Genomic DNA, 14,123 nt, shown 5'->3' with positions numbered 1-14,123 from the left:
ACCAAATACTATATGTACAACACGCCATAGAAACTTGGCATAATGACAACTAAAGAAGAGATGGTCAATATATTCACAGGAACTACAAAAACTACAGTATTTGTCTCCATTCCAATTTCTTCTAGCAAGGTTATCTTTAGTGGTAATCTCATTTGTCAGATTTCCTGTGTGACTCTAACTCCAGTACTGACGAGATGTTTATACATAGAATGCATCGAAAATGACACATTTTTATGAAGGACCAAATGAAAACATCTCTCCCTTCAGTCAGGTTGACATCCACAATTCCACCCACTAGACTATGCCATTCTAATAGCTTATCCCCCGCTAATGATCTCTTGAAAGATATATTGAGTGGTGTTGCATTGAAGACCTCAGCCACAATAGCGTGTTTTTTTCGTACTATATTGTACAAGTTTGGATACTGGGATTTAACGTCCTATTTCCAAACCATGTATCTTCCTAAAATTTAGTTTGAACTTCTGATTGCACTTCGAATCTCCCCAATTTAAGAAAGTCCTCTTTCACTCCCATCAAACCCATCCAAAATTGTGAATCCCCAGGTGTCTTATAAACCTAGCTTAATGGTTTATTCCTAAGGTATTTATTCCTTAGTAATTCTTGCCACATTCCATCCTCACGGTAGAGTTTAAAAAGCCACTTACTCAGTAGGCATTTGTTTTGTATATCTAGGTTCATGATTCCCGAACCTTCCTGGTTCTTCGGCTGGCACAATATCTCCCACTTTGCTATGCGACCTGAAATGTTCAATTTTTTCAAGGATTCCCCCTAGAATCTCAAAAAATGAAAGAATGAACATCGGTAAGCTGGATAGAACAGAGTTAACCAGCACTAGTCTCCCCCTAACTGATAGCATTTTTCCTTTCCATCCACTTAATCTTTTTTTCAATTCTATCTTCAATTTCCCTCCAATTCTATCTTCAATTTCCCTCCAGTCCTTATTACACAATTTCTATAATGAATTGGTATACTTAGAAATCTAAAAGGGTAGGAGCCTAATTTACAACCAAACAAAAGAGAGTATGCAGACTCATGCTCTCTTGCTTGTCCAAAGCAGAAGATTTTGCTCTTGTGAAAGTTTCTTTTAAGACCGGATAACTATTCAAACATGCATAATAACATCTTCATATTCTTTTCTTATTCAGTATTGTGGTCCATAAAAATTACAGTGTCATATGCATATTGCAAAATCAAGAGATCATCTTCTACTAAATGTGGTACCACCCTTTTACTTGTCCTTCAGTTTTGGCCCTCGCAATGATGATTGCTAACATGTCTACCACTATATTAAATAGTATGGGAGATAGCGGGTCACTTTGTCTAAGGCCCTTTTTTTGTCTGAATTAACGAACCCATCTGGTCATTAACTTTGATCCCAACATTTCCACCTTTAGTAAATGCTTTAATCCAGTTACACCAAGTCGATGAAAACCGTTTCATTCTTAGAGTTTTTTTTGTAGAAATTCCCATTTCACCTTATCATAGGCTTTCTCAAAATCAATTTTAAATACAATTCCATTTTGTTTCTTTGTATGCAACTCATGTAACGTTTCATGTAAAATAACAGCCCCCTCCATGATATTTCTCCCCGGCAAGAAGGCTGTCTGTGAAGATCTAATGATTCTTTGGGCTACTATTGATGGCAGTTAGGGCACCACTTTTTGAAACGCAAGTGCACAGATCAGTTGTAGCTTTTCCCTTAGAGTATTCCCCCAAGGTTTATCAATCCGTCGAACAAGTGGAATGCTGGCTCTCACTTTATACTAATCTTACTAACGAGATCAAGCAATACGGGTTGTGTAGAGAGACAAACCAATCTAAACTAAACAAAGAAACAAGAAGTAAAGGGTGATACAAGATAGATAACAGAGAAGGATATGCGTTCCGTCCCTAGGATCTAGGTTCAAATGAATATGCATCTACTACACAAATAGATGCTGCCTTCACTAGCTATCATAGAGATTATATGCTCGCTCGGCTCTTTCCCTCCTGCATATTGTCACTACATAGGGATACTCGGCAACTCCGCTCACACATCTCTATCAAAGCATCCGCAGAGTTAAGCTAATCACCACGATTACCACAAACTCTACTAAGAATATGGGCTGATCAGAACACATATGAATGAAGCATTGCAATGGCATAGACCATGAAGAATTGATAGGCATAAAGTACGTGTAACAGTTACATATCAAGGATCCAAACAATTCTAGGGTAGAACAGAGACTTTACCCCATTATCTTACAGAGATTGACGCAAAAAGGGGTGGAGACTCTGGAGAACATAGTCACCGAAGATGGTGGTGAGGGGGTGTAGGAACACCCTAGGTTGATCGGCCTAGGGCTCCTCAGGCTGATCGGCCTGAGGGATTCCTTGTGCCTCCTGACTCCCGCCGGTGTTGGTCATCGCAGTGATCTGATCTAATATGTGTTTTTCATCTTGTGGCGGCGACGACTAGGTCTAAACTCGTCGGGATTCTCCTCCTTGTTGGATGTCTTGGTATTTATAGTTGGCGGCATCGGTTGTGGTGCCTTCGAAGCCAAATATCTCGAAAATAACCCTAGGGACGTCACAGGCTTCCTCCTGGTGAAAGAGCACGACGATTGGGGCTAGAAACAAGCCAGGCCGATCGGCCTGGACCCCTTTGGGCCGATTGGCCTGCCCTGTTTTCACCTCCAATGCCCAAACGCTTCATATGAAAGTTGTAGATCTCGTCAAGCTATGCAATTTTCCCTATAAATTCACCCCAATCAGAGTTCGAATGAAGAAGATATGACTCGTGCAAGTTTCAGCTCTTCCTGCTGGCCTGCAGTTCAATGTTCATGTTTGGGCCTTCCAATATCCAAAGTCTAGGCCCAAATTCAACTCGTAGAAAAATCCTTCATTTATGTCGTATTTCATGTGATTTTGCAATATGATCCAAAACACAACACATATGCGAATATGGGGTTATTTTAGGTACCAAGTGGCAGGTTAGTATAAGAATATGCTTGGAAACACTAGTTAAATGGTATTAAAAGTGTGTCAATAACAAGCATCAACAGCTATTTTAGTAAATTGGTTTGTGGCTACCTTAGTGAAAATTTTAAAGCTAACATTCAATAGACAAATTGGTCTGTACTGCTAAATTTGTGTCGCTTCACTGCTCTTTGGTAGTAGAATAATTGTCCCGAAATTTAGGCTATGTAGAGGTAATGAGCCCTTATGAAATTCCTCAAACAGAGCCATCAAGTAATCCTTTATTATATTCCAGAAGACTTGATAAAACTCAGGAGGAAACCCATCAGGTCCTGGCGCTTTATTTTGTTCCATCTGAAACACTGCCTCTTTTACTTCAGACTCTGTAAATCTTTCAATTAGTAATGCATTTTCCGCCTCAATAACTTGGGGAATATCACTTACAAGTGAACATGTGGTTTGTTTATGGAGGGCCAAAAAGTTTCTTATAAAATTTTGTGATGTACTTTTTAAGCTTTTCGTCCACACGTATCCTTTCCCCATCATGTTCGAGTTGGTAAATACGCATTTTTCTGTGTTTCCCGTTCGCCACTAATTGGAAGTATCTTGTGTTTGCATCACCTTCCAATAAATTCTTAACTTTAGCCCTTTAATACCATTTTAGTTCCTCCTCTCAACAATTCGGCTAGCCTCTCATTAAGAACATGTTTCAAGTTTACCTCATTTTGGTCTAGTTGACTATGCTCCGCTTTTCTATCTAACTCATCCAACTTGTTCAACAGTTGTTTCTTTTCCTTTTTGTATGCACCACTAGTATTTTTAGCCCATCCCCTTAAATATTGTCTCAGCTTTCTAATCTTTGCCTGCCATTTTTGGAGTGGGGTATGTCCCTCATGAACGCTTTGCCAAACATCACTAACCATATCAAAGAATCCATCACGTATCAACCAGACAAGCTCAAATTTGAAACTAGGTGGACTATTTTGCGTAGATGGATCTCCTGTGTTTAAGAACAAAGGAGTATGGTCTGATATTTCGCGCATTAATGCTTACACTGTGGTAAGCGGAAAGGTAGACTCCCAATCAGTGCATACTAGGATTCTATCTAATTTCTCATAAGTAGGATTTTGTAGATTATTTGCCCATGTAAATTGGCGACCTGATAAGGTGAGTTCTCTGTAATTGAATGCATCTATGATAGCGTTAAACAGGAACGGCCATCTATCATTATAGTTGTTATTATTTTTTTCATGTGGCCCTCTAATTATATTGAAGTCACCACCTAATAAAATAGGTAAGGTTTCCTTTGTGCACATCTGGAGTAGTTCAGTGAGAAAAGCTTCTTTAAATTCTTGCTGTGTAGCCCCATAAACTGGGACTAAATTCCATTTAAAACCACTCTCTTTATTTCTAACTTTAAATCTGACAAAAAATTCCCCTTCTTCTACCTCACCAATGTCAAAGGTCAAAAGATTAACCCCTACTAGCATGCCACCAGATCTGCCAATGGGAGGTTTAACATGCCATAAGAATTCTTTCCCAGCGCAAATGTTCTTAAGAAAATAATCTGAAAAGTTACTCCTCCCCGTCTCTGATAGGGCAATAAAATCTAGACCTTTTTCTTTGCTAAGATCATTCAGGAACTTATGTTTCTTGTGATCCCCTAGGCCATTAAAATTCCAAAAGACACCTTTCATGATAACAGAAGAGACACAAGACCTAAACTGATTTCCTGCCTCAACTAGGCTTGGTTTTTTATTTTTTTTATTTTTTGTAGAGCTTAGATGTTTAAACCTTGGTGAGGCCGCTAGATTAAGATCACAGTCCTCATCACTAGTGCCCTCGATTAAATCACCACATAGATTATTTAATGCGAGGAGATCAAGCTCTTCTTCATTCTCAGATAGTAAGCCAAAGGAATTACATATTCCTAAGTTAAGCACTATGGGATCTTGTAACCTGTCTGATTCTAAAGACTTCAAAAAAATTAACAGAACTACTCGCATCCTCCCTATCTGAACCCAAGCAGACCCCTACACTCGAGATATTTTTTATGATAAAATCATTATGAAATGAATTAAAAGAAATATTTGCAAGGTCAGTACCTTATGTCTGGGGCTCTTCTAGATTTTTCCTTGCTTTAAGCTTTGCTGCCCTTTCCAGTGAATCTTGATCATTGGCTGATACGTTCCTCTTGCTGGTACAAGAGGGTGTAATGTTCACATTGGCATTGACATGCAACGGCTCCAACTGAGCTGCATTACCCGCTTCCTTGTCAACCAAGGTCGGCATAGGTGTGGCTGTCCATGCATTACTGCCATCAGTACTAGGACTAAGCACCACCACTGGTTTCTGTTTGCCTTGGTTTTGATCAGAGTTGTCAGTGCTAGGTGAAAGCATTTCGTCATTGTTGTCCTTTCCAGACCCCAAAGCTGCCATGCTACCTTTCTGATCCTTGTTGTTTTCATCATTTTGGTTGCCCTTTTCAGTTTCACCATCACTGTTACCTCCATTTTCAGGATCTATGTCCATATCAATAGGTACTGGGTTGTTAGCCATACCATCTGTTTCAACTCTAAACTGTAGCTCATATACATATTCCCCTGTTACCACCTCCACCAAGTCTGGGATAAGGTCAGGGTTGAGTAGTGCTACGCGTAATCTCGCGACCCCATGTTGTTTTGTAAATCTCATGTCCACCATCTTAGTCACTCCCAAAATGGAGCCAATTGCCCAGATGATAGGAACCTCATCTCTCAATTCCTGGGATAAACCTCGGAATTGCACCCAGCACTTTGGAATCTCATACTTGTATATATCTGATTCTTTTTTGTCATGTACTTCCATCTTTGCTTTCACACTACCCCACAACACCATTCGTGTAAGCTCAGCACGCGATGGAAACGTGTGGTTGTGAATGCATCTGCACCTTTCTCCTCTAAAACCCAGTTGCTGCTACCTGGAAGAAGTCTTTCAAGTTCCACTGCAATGTTATTTGCAGTCATGGAGCCCTCAATGACCTTCACCACGGCAGCTTTCGATTCGGGTTGTGCTTTCAGTTTGCCATTGTACGGAATGTGATAAAAACCCAGGCCATCTACAGCATATCCACACAAACTAGCTGTTTGCTTTGCCACCTTTGCTTGCGGACAGGCCTTTGTGACATGTGTATCCGTAACACATAAGGCGCAGCTAATTTGAGTGGTGCATTGAGTATTAATATGCCCCTTGGTTAGGCATCGGTAACAGTAGGGTTTATTTTTACCTCCAGTTCTAGCAGCCCCTTGGGCCGATGATTCACTTTCTCGTTGCACGTCCTTGCCTTTGCTACCACATCGATCCTTGCCATCAGCCGCTTCTGTTGATGCCATATCAGCTCCAGCGCCTGTTGTCGGGTGTGCAACAGGAGCATCAGTTTCCATCTTATCGACGAAACCGTCCCCCCATTGTGCTCACCACGGCCTCTTCCTCCATGGCCGCCTCTACTCTGCTCACGATCAGGATTATAGCCTCCCCGGCCAGAACCCCTCCCGTGGTGCAAGGAGTCGTAGGTGCCATGGTAGCCATCACCATTGCCATAGAATCTCTGGTAGCCGGCGCCGCCATTCTGATGGTGGCCGTAGCCATCATTGCCGTAGTTGTAGCCACCGCGACCACGGCTCCCTCCATGACGGCCACGACCACCATGATGCCAGGCCCGATAAGGACTTGATCTTGGCCCACAGTAGCCCGGGACGGTCCAGACCGATATGAATTCGTAATTGCTGGTAATTGCGATCCCGATTTTAATTTGCCGCCTGAAACTTCTCGTCGCTGCTGGTTTCGACGCATTTTGAACCGGCCAACCGCCCACCCTTGCCGGAGCTCGCCGGCGATAGGCAAAACGGAACTGGACCCTGTACATCACCTCGCCGCTCGGCCTCTTTCTTGCCGGACGGGGTACAATGAAGCGAATTGCCACTGCTCAGTTTCATCGAACGACAGGTTGCTGAGTCGATGCTAAGGCACCCCCCACAATTTTTGGACGAGTTTGCTTCTTGCGTTGGATGAGAGCAGTAATTATCCTGTTCGCCAATGGTTCTGAAGGTTGTTTCTTGTCGCAAGTAGAACCGGAACATACCTTGGTATGGTAGAAGATAATTCATGTTCTGCTTGTTGAAGATAATCCTTTTTTCCCAGTTAAGCGCCAAGCTCTATGTCTCTGATTGGTTCCATAAAAATTGTTTTATTACATCAAGCTTGGAAACTTTCGACTAATACACTACCGAATAATACACACGCGAAACGGAAAAGACAATGGAAAAGAGAAGACATTGCATGCATGTGAAGGAGTGGCTCGGGTCCAATTCATACATGGTGGGTTGCACTGTGTGCTCTTTTTGTTAATGCTAATCAAAGGTAGGTCGCTTCAATACACAGTTTGTGCAGCACCGGACGAGAATGATTGTTCCTGAATCGTGAGTCCGTGATGGCTACGGCCAATCCAAAACAGCACCGGATCGACGAACTACCTGTCTAGCTAGGTGACGACACGTGGACACAGGAGAGTAGAGACCGAGCATGGCAAATGAGACAAGCTAGGTTGCTTTATGCTTTGGTTTGCTTAGTGGGGAAGATACAAAGATTAGAGAGCACGGGCAGTGTGGTGTGCGCTGCCATGGATGCCGACCCTTCACCAGCCAGTCACCACCCACACAGCATCTCCTTATTATGGCTTTCCACCCCTTCTAGATCCCAAGCTAGATATAGTCTATATTTATAGAAAATCCAAACGATCTACAATTTGAAACGGAGAGAGCGGTAGCTCTTTTATTTTAACTTGCACCATCCATATCAAAAGCGGCCACTTATTATGTGCCACTCGAGTTGGCAGCTCACTCTGACCGAGCAAGCTAGTACGTGCAGCCTACGCCTTTTACACGCGCACGTTTGACAATTTCACGCCGAGGCACCAGGTCAGATACTCAGATGTACTCCACTGCACACATCATTCTTCCAACAATACTTCCCACCATACTTTGACAATATCATATGTCCAGCAACAACTAGTATCCGGTAGGCTTTCTAGAAGCCAAGGCCGTCGCTATTGACCGGTGCCATGCCCTACAAGGAGTCAGGGACGAACACAAACGTGTGCTGTGAGACTTGGAATCCCAAAACAGGTTTCAAAAATTCAGTCGTCCATAGAACAAGGTTAGGTGGGCCGGGCAGCGACCGTTGAAAGCCCAGGTAGGTGCAAAGGGCCCAGCAGCAGTCAGTCAGCAGAGTCCGAACAATGCAAGACTTCATATTTTCAGCAGTCAGCCACTGACTCTTCTTATCCTTCTCGTGTTCATCATACGAGTCAATGCGACGTCATGCTGTACGTCGCCCACCTAAAAAACGCAGCAGCATCCATTTCACCCGCGTTACAACTGGTTGATGGCTACCCTTACGAGTTACGGTAAAGTGCACACTCAATGTCACCTCAGAAGTTCAGAACACAGTTCTGCACATCCAAATTAAACTGCATGTTCCTCTTCAGATAGCATTACATACATGCCACTTCTTTTTCACGGACAACTTACTTGGTACACCCAGTTTTGTTTGCTTGCCTCTCAGCTCAAGTCCTAATAACAAGTTAATTAATTCAAAGAACGACACCTTGCCTTGGTTGGAACAACAGCAATAATTTACACTTGACTCTACAACATATCTCGACTTCAGCTATAATATATGTACCGAATGATTTGCTTAACTGCTTTTGCGATGTCCTGCTTCTTTTTTCTGCATAGCCCAGCTGCATGAAAAGCAGCATCTTTCTTTCATACCCATGTAGTAAGTAGCCTACTTCAGTCAGACTTAACACCCAGGCCCTCCTCCAGTGCTCCATGCAAAACTGCATATGAAGGCCACACCATTAACTCCGAAACAACTCAATGGGAAATGCAGTCCAACCTGTCAGCTCAGGCACCCCTAAATCCTCCATGTTTTGCTTCCTATGCCCAGATCCACACCGTCGTTGCCGCCACCTATCATCGCAATATTTTATCAGATTATTTGATGAACATCAAGCAGTTATGCATTATGGTTGAAATTGCTGAGACTAGAAGTGCACTGCATACTTCCACGCTGCCTCAAAACAAAAAAGCATATGCCGATGACGATGTAGCAAAACAGAAGCAGCAGCCCCTTCAGATAATGCGATGATCCGTCCTGCAAAACACATAAAGATATTGCTTTTCAGTGCTGCTACTACAATATCAACAGTAGTACTATAGCCACTCAACAAAGAATGGCTTGATTCTTGGAGGAAAAAAAATCATTGTGTCCCTAAAAAGAGGACTACAGCATAACCATACCAAGTACTGATCATGGCTCATGAATGTTCTGCTTAAAGGAATTTCGCCGTGCACATTTTTTATTTTTTTTCAGGATAACTAGATAAGAAGTACATATAACTAACCACTCATGATCCATGCTATCACGGTCTGGATATGTGCAAATAAGGAAAGAAACATTACCTGGAGGGTAAAGGTGGTCACTAATATAGCAAGAAACAAACAACCAGTCTCAAGCAAGTTGAAATCAAGATCCATTGGGACTCCCATGATCCAAGCCACAAGGACACTCAATGGTACCTAGCACATTTCGATTCCACGATTCAAGATTAGTGCAAAAAGCACATGGAACTATGTCAAGACATTTAGTTAATAATACCCACCACAAACATGGAAATCTGTGTGGCAGAACCCAAAGATACTCCGAGGGTGATGTCCTGTTACAATCAATAATTTTCTATTAGTTGGGTTACTATCTAAACATTCCAACAAGTGTGCAAGAGTTCCTGAAGTTCTGTACCAGCTTGTTCTTAAAAGCAAATATGACTGCACCAGCATGCTCTGCCGCATTACCAACTATTGGGATCAAGATGATGCTAATGAAACTCACAGATAGTTCCCATGATTTTGATGCCGCCTGTTGATACCACTCTCAGTCAGCAAATCGCTAGCTGTACTATAACTTAAAGCAGTATATCTATGCTGGTTGAAGATGGCAATACAGACATGGGATTGTACTGCATACCTCAATTGTGCTCACAACAAATTCTGACAATACCGCTGTCATCAGAGTCATGACTCCGAGCCAAATTATTGCACTAGAAAATCCCAGGACCGCCTCATCTTGGGAGACCGAATCATCACCATCATCTTCAGCCTATTCATTTGGTCCGACCACGTATTCTTATTAGAGTTCATTTGGTCCAAGTGGTGTAATGTTAGCAACCCCTGCTGGTTACTAATTAGCAACAGTTTACAGTACACACCTCTTGGGGCTCAAAGAGTTGGCGATGGGTCTTCAGTTGGAAGAAAAGGTAGGCTACATAGGCCAGGAGCATGACAACACTGCATGCTCGGGACAGCTCCAATCCTGCATCCCAAGAGACCATCATATGCTCCCCGGAACTCACAGAATACCTCAGCATCAGTGGCAGAGAGTGGCATAGTGCACCAAGAATCAGAAGTCCTGTGCTGACATCTGCTTGCATCTGTACAGAACAAAATCAGATGCTCCTTTAGTGAGACACCAGAGTTTTTTCATTTTTTCAAGGACAGCCTAATAGGTGGAATATAGCTGAGTTGGTTACTCTGTCATAAGGCTGCTCTTTTCCAAGGTTAGCCAGGCCACCGAAGAAAAGGGAAGTTCCAAGGACAAGCAACAAGTTGGACAGGATGGAGCCGAGCAGGGAGCATTTCACCACCAGTACCTTGCCTTCATACAGGGCAAAGATTGCGATGATGACCTCTGTTACATTTCCAAATGTTGCATTCAATAGTCCACCCACTGCAAAAGAATCAGATAGATTAAACTAAATGTAAAGGTTGTGGGCTGGACAACAGGATCAAGTTTGCTAACAATTGTTTTTACCAGTAGGTCCCGTGTAAAATGCAACCTGCCTGCAACACATTAACAGATAACAGAAAGATGTTTATCAAAACACAGGTCACACAGACAGAAAGCGATATGATAGTGAACAAAAGACACTTACTCCGTCAGAAAGCTTAGTCGCTCAGCAAGAGGAATTAGACCAATTAAGCTAAGGACAAATATCCACTCCTGTTAAATTTCAAGAAAAAACATATGTTTAGAGAAGGGGGAAGTCATAATCATATATTGGCTGCAAAAGAATTACTTCCTTCAGCTTCAGTTTCGATGGAATCCACTCTGAGGTGTAACCCTAGAGTTTCCTTTTCATATTAAAATTAAAAACATAATGGCGGACTGGCAATGGAACAAAAGAAGCAAAGCCCCGTGTGCAACAAGCATTTGCTGATAAGCAAGATCTTGTTTGTATGTCATGTGTTTGGAAGAGGACAAACAAGAACATTGCCAGCATGCAAGCTAGTTCACATGTCGAACAGGACCATGGTACAAGATAAGAAAGAACCTCCACCCCCTCCCAAAATTCTACTTTAGCTGGAGGAGATATATATCGCCGTTGAGCCTAGTGACAGTCTAAATCTGCTGCGCTGGAGCTGAAAGGTGAAGCCCACCTATTATGCTGTCAACATCTTACATGGTCAATGGGGAAGTAACTAGTGGCCACTTATTAGTGAACTCAAATTAAAAGAGGGCCAAAGGAGAACATTGCACAATAGAGGAAGAGTAAGCAGGTCGTTAGATGTGTGCGGGACGTGGGTAAAGCATGCATGTGATTGGCTGATTAGTTTAACTGGTGCTATTTGATTCCATGATTCCATCTGTGTGAGATTGAATATAATTTGACAGAAACAGGCTAGCCCACATGGTCACATGTAAATACTTAGTGCAAACCTAATCATCACCAGAACGTCCTGCTCTCTTCACGCGTCGTGTTGTTGTGTTTTCTTTGACCCGGATGGCTAGTTTATGACTTTATGCAACAAAACGCTGGGCTTTCAGTTTTTATTTTTTGTTACTGTTGAGGACAAGGTCTTATGTTTCTGAGAAGCGGCAGGCAGAGATTTGTCGTAAAGGGAGAATTGAGATGCAGAGCTAGCGGCCAATGAAGGCGGCACATGAAGTGATGCAATCTTATCTGTTGAGCCTGGCTGGCTCGCGTGATCAAAATGCATTTTTATTCGTATCGCGCTGTGTCTCTGTCTACGCTCTTTGATTGAGGGCGAGGTCATGGATGGAAGAACATGGGGGTAAATTGAGCAATTAGTCCTCTCAGTTTGTCGAAATTGAAAGGAGGAGCGAGAGATGGAAGAAACAAATGCAATGCCTGGAGAGGAATGGAAGACAGCAGAGTACAGCTTGCCAGGCCGAATTGGACCTCTCATTTGGTTGAAATTGAAGGAAGGAGCGCGAAATCGAAGCAAAAAAAGGAAAATGCAGTTACAGGAGGAGGAACAGAAAGCGGCAGTATGGAGAGAGCAAAAACTTGCCTGGCCGAAGTGGAAGAAGCGCGCGGCGAGCGCGAGGATGACGGCGGGAAAGAGGAGGACGAGCTTGGTGGCGAGCAGGACCTGCTGGAGGTTGTCGAGCAGCCGGCGGAGCGACGCGCAGGGGACCTTGCGGAGGAGGGCGAGATCGGACTTCTTGCGGAGCGAGGAGGAGGACATGTTGTGGGCGGTGCGGCCGAGGCTGCGCGCGGCCAGCTCCTTGGCGCCGGGCTCGAGGAGCCCCGTGGCGGCGGCGGCGGAGTCCATTCCGACGTGCCACCTGTGCTCCTCCCGGCCGACGGCCCAGTAAGGCAGCGGCGGGCCGAGCGCGTTGGTGGAGGCGCTGTAGGTGGTGGTGGTGGTGGTGGTGGTGTGTGCGGCTGCCGCAGGCATCGGGGTTCGCGGGGAGGGTATCCCTTGGCTTTGCTAGCTCGCTTGCCTCACTGACGGTGGGCCTCCCTCGTCAGTCAGTCAGCCAGTGAGGTCTTCGCCGCTCGATGTGATGTGAATACGTGATCTCCTCCTTCCTCCACCGACCAGTTGACCACCGCAGCCGCAACTTCTTGCACAGATCCCATCGGCGGCGGCGTTCCGTTAAGATCCGATCCAGTTGATCGAGCGAGCGAGAAGAATGAACTCACGTTCGGGACGTTTGGATACCACTGGTTTAGCACCTGTGACATCGGATGTTTGATATTAATTAGGACTATTAAACATAGTTTAATTATAAAACTAATTGCACACAAGCCTAATTAATCCATAATTTGGCAATGTGGTGCTACAGTAACCGTTTGCTAATGATGAATAATTAATTTTGTAATTAGCTTATATTATAATCCTTATCCATAATTTGACAATGTGGTGCTACAGTAACTATTTACTAATGATGAATAATTAATTTTGTAAGTAGTGCTAAAGTTTAGCGTCTTGTATCGCCGCCGTATTCGTGCCGCCAAGGCCCAGTAGCCTTCGTCCCTTTGCGTTCTCGTTGCCACGGCCCCGCGTCAAACTGTGTGTTGAACAAATGAAGCCCGCCAGCAGCCAATGGACTCTTTGTGCTGTTAGGATCGGGATCAGGTCCTGTTTGCATGCACCGGCTGTCTAAATTTATCTGGTACGGATCTAAATAGGACCAAACTAAATTTAGCTAGTTAAAGATTTCTTTTTAGGTCGTGAGGCAAATTCAACATGTTGGTTCAGTATCCCCTTAAGGCTATGCAGTGGTTCAGCATCCCCTCAAGGCTATGCAGTGGTTGTTGCCAGCATTTTTCTTTCTTTCTTTTCCTCAAAATAGTTAAAAAAAGAAAAAAAAAGGTGGCGGTGGTTGTGGTGGTGTGGATTTGGGTGACGGCATTATGTCGTAGCAGTAGCTGGTGATACTGCGGAGGTGTTACCGTTTCGCGGTGGTCTTGAGAAGAGCAGCGTCAGAGTGATAGCATTGTGCAACACATGTTGATGTCCCAATCCAATCGTATCTTAAGTTGAGTCGAATGGCATGATGTGCGGTGCGGCACGTGTTAATGTCCCTATCCAACCAGTTGTTATTGTTGTTAAGTTGAGCATAGTTTAAGTGGTGCGATAGCGTTGTGTGGCTGTGTTGATGTCCAATCCAACCAGCCAGTGGTGATGTTTGTTGTTTTGCCCAATCTGAGCCCTTCTTCTTTTTAATATAATCGGCAGCCTACCTGGTTTGTTAAAAAAAAGATTCCTTCAACTCGTTGAACCCATCCGAACGCA

General features: G+C 43.7%; 1 protein-coding gene across 2 annotated transcripts; it reads right to left on the bottom strand.

Moving 5' to 3' along the window:
* Window positions 1-8,441: 8,441 nt before the first annotated feature.
* LOC101786815 (vacuolar cation/proton exchanger 1b) lies at window positions 8,442-12,794 on the bottom strand. 2 transcript variants are annotated; one of them, XM_004960928.2, is made up of 12 exons: window positions 12,390-12,794; window positions 11,009-11,076; window positions 10,888-10,916; window positions 10,607-10,803; window positions 10,286-10,507; window positions 10,045-10,176; window positions 9,820-9,936; window positions 9,683-9,736; window positions 9,483-9,599; window positions 9,084-9,174; window positions 8,917-8,990; window positions 8,442-8,857 (listed from the first exon to the last, which is right to left on the bottom strand). In XM_004960928.2, exons 1-11 carry the CDS (start codon window positions 12,777-12,779, stop codon window positions 8,935-8,937), a joined length of 1,473 nt encoding a protein of 490 aa, XP_004960985.1. In that variant the 5' UTR covers window positions 12,780-12,794; the 3' UTR covers window positions 8,442-8,857; window positions 8,917-8,934. The 2 variants fall into 2 exon arrangements, with proteins under 2 accessions (XP_004960985.1, XP_004960984.1); XM_004960927.2 differs by having other exon boundaries at window positions 8,442-8,990.
* Between the last annotated feature and the right edge of the window lie 1,329 nt (window positions 12,795-14,123).

This window comes from Setaria italica, chromosome III, assembly GCF_000263155.2.
Source record: "Setaria italica strain Yugu1 chromosome III, Setaria_italica_v2.0, whole genome shotgun sequence".
Taxonomy (NCBI): Eukaryota; Viridiplantae; Streptophyta; class Magnoliopsida; order Poales; family Poaceae; genus Setaria; species Setaria italica.
The sequence above is the reverse complement of the archived record's forward strand: the minus strand, read 5'-3'. Positions and strand labels throughout refer to the sequence as shown.

Coding starts and splice junctions, on each gene's coding strand:
- LOC101786815 (XM_004960927.2), bottom strand. CDS start 12,779: ATGCCTGCGGCAGCCGCACACACCACCACCACCACCACCACCACCTAC. Junction 9,737..9,819: donor TTGCTTTTAAGAACAAGCTG/GTACAGAACTTC, acceptor TGATTGTAACAG/GACATCACCCTCGGAGTATC. Junction 9,600..9,682: donor CACAGATTTCCATGTTTGTG/GTGGGTATTATT, acceptor GAAATGTGCTAG/GTACCATTGAGTGTCCTTGT.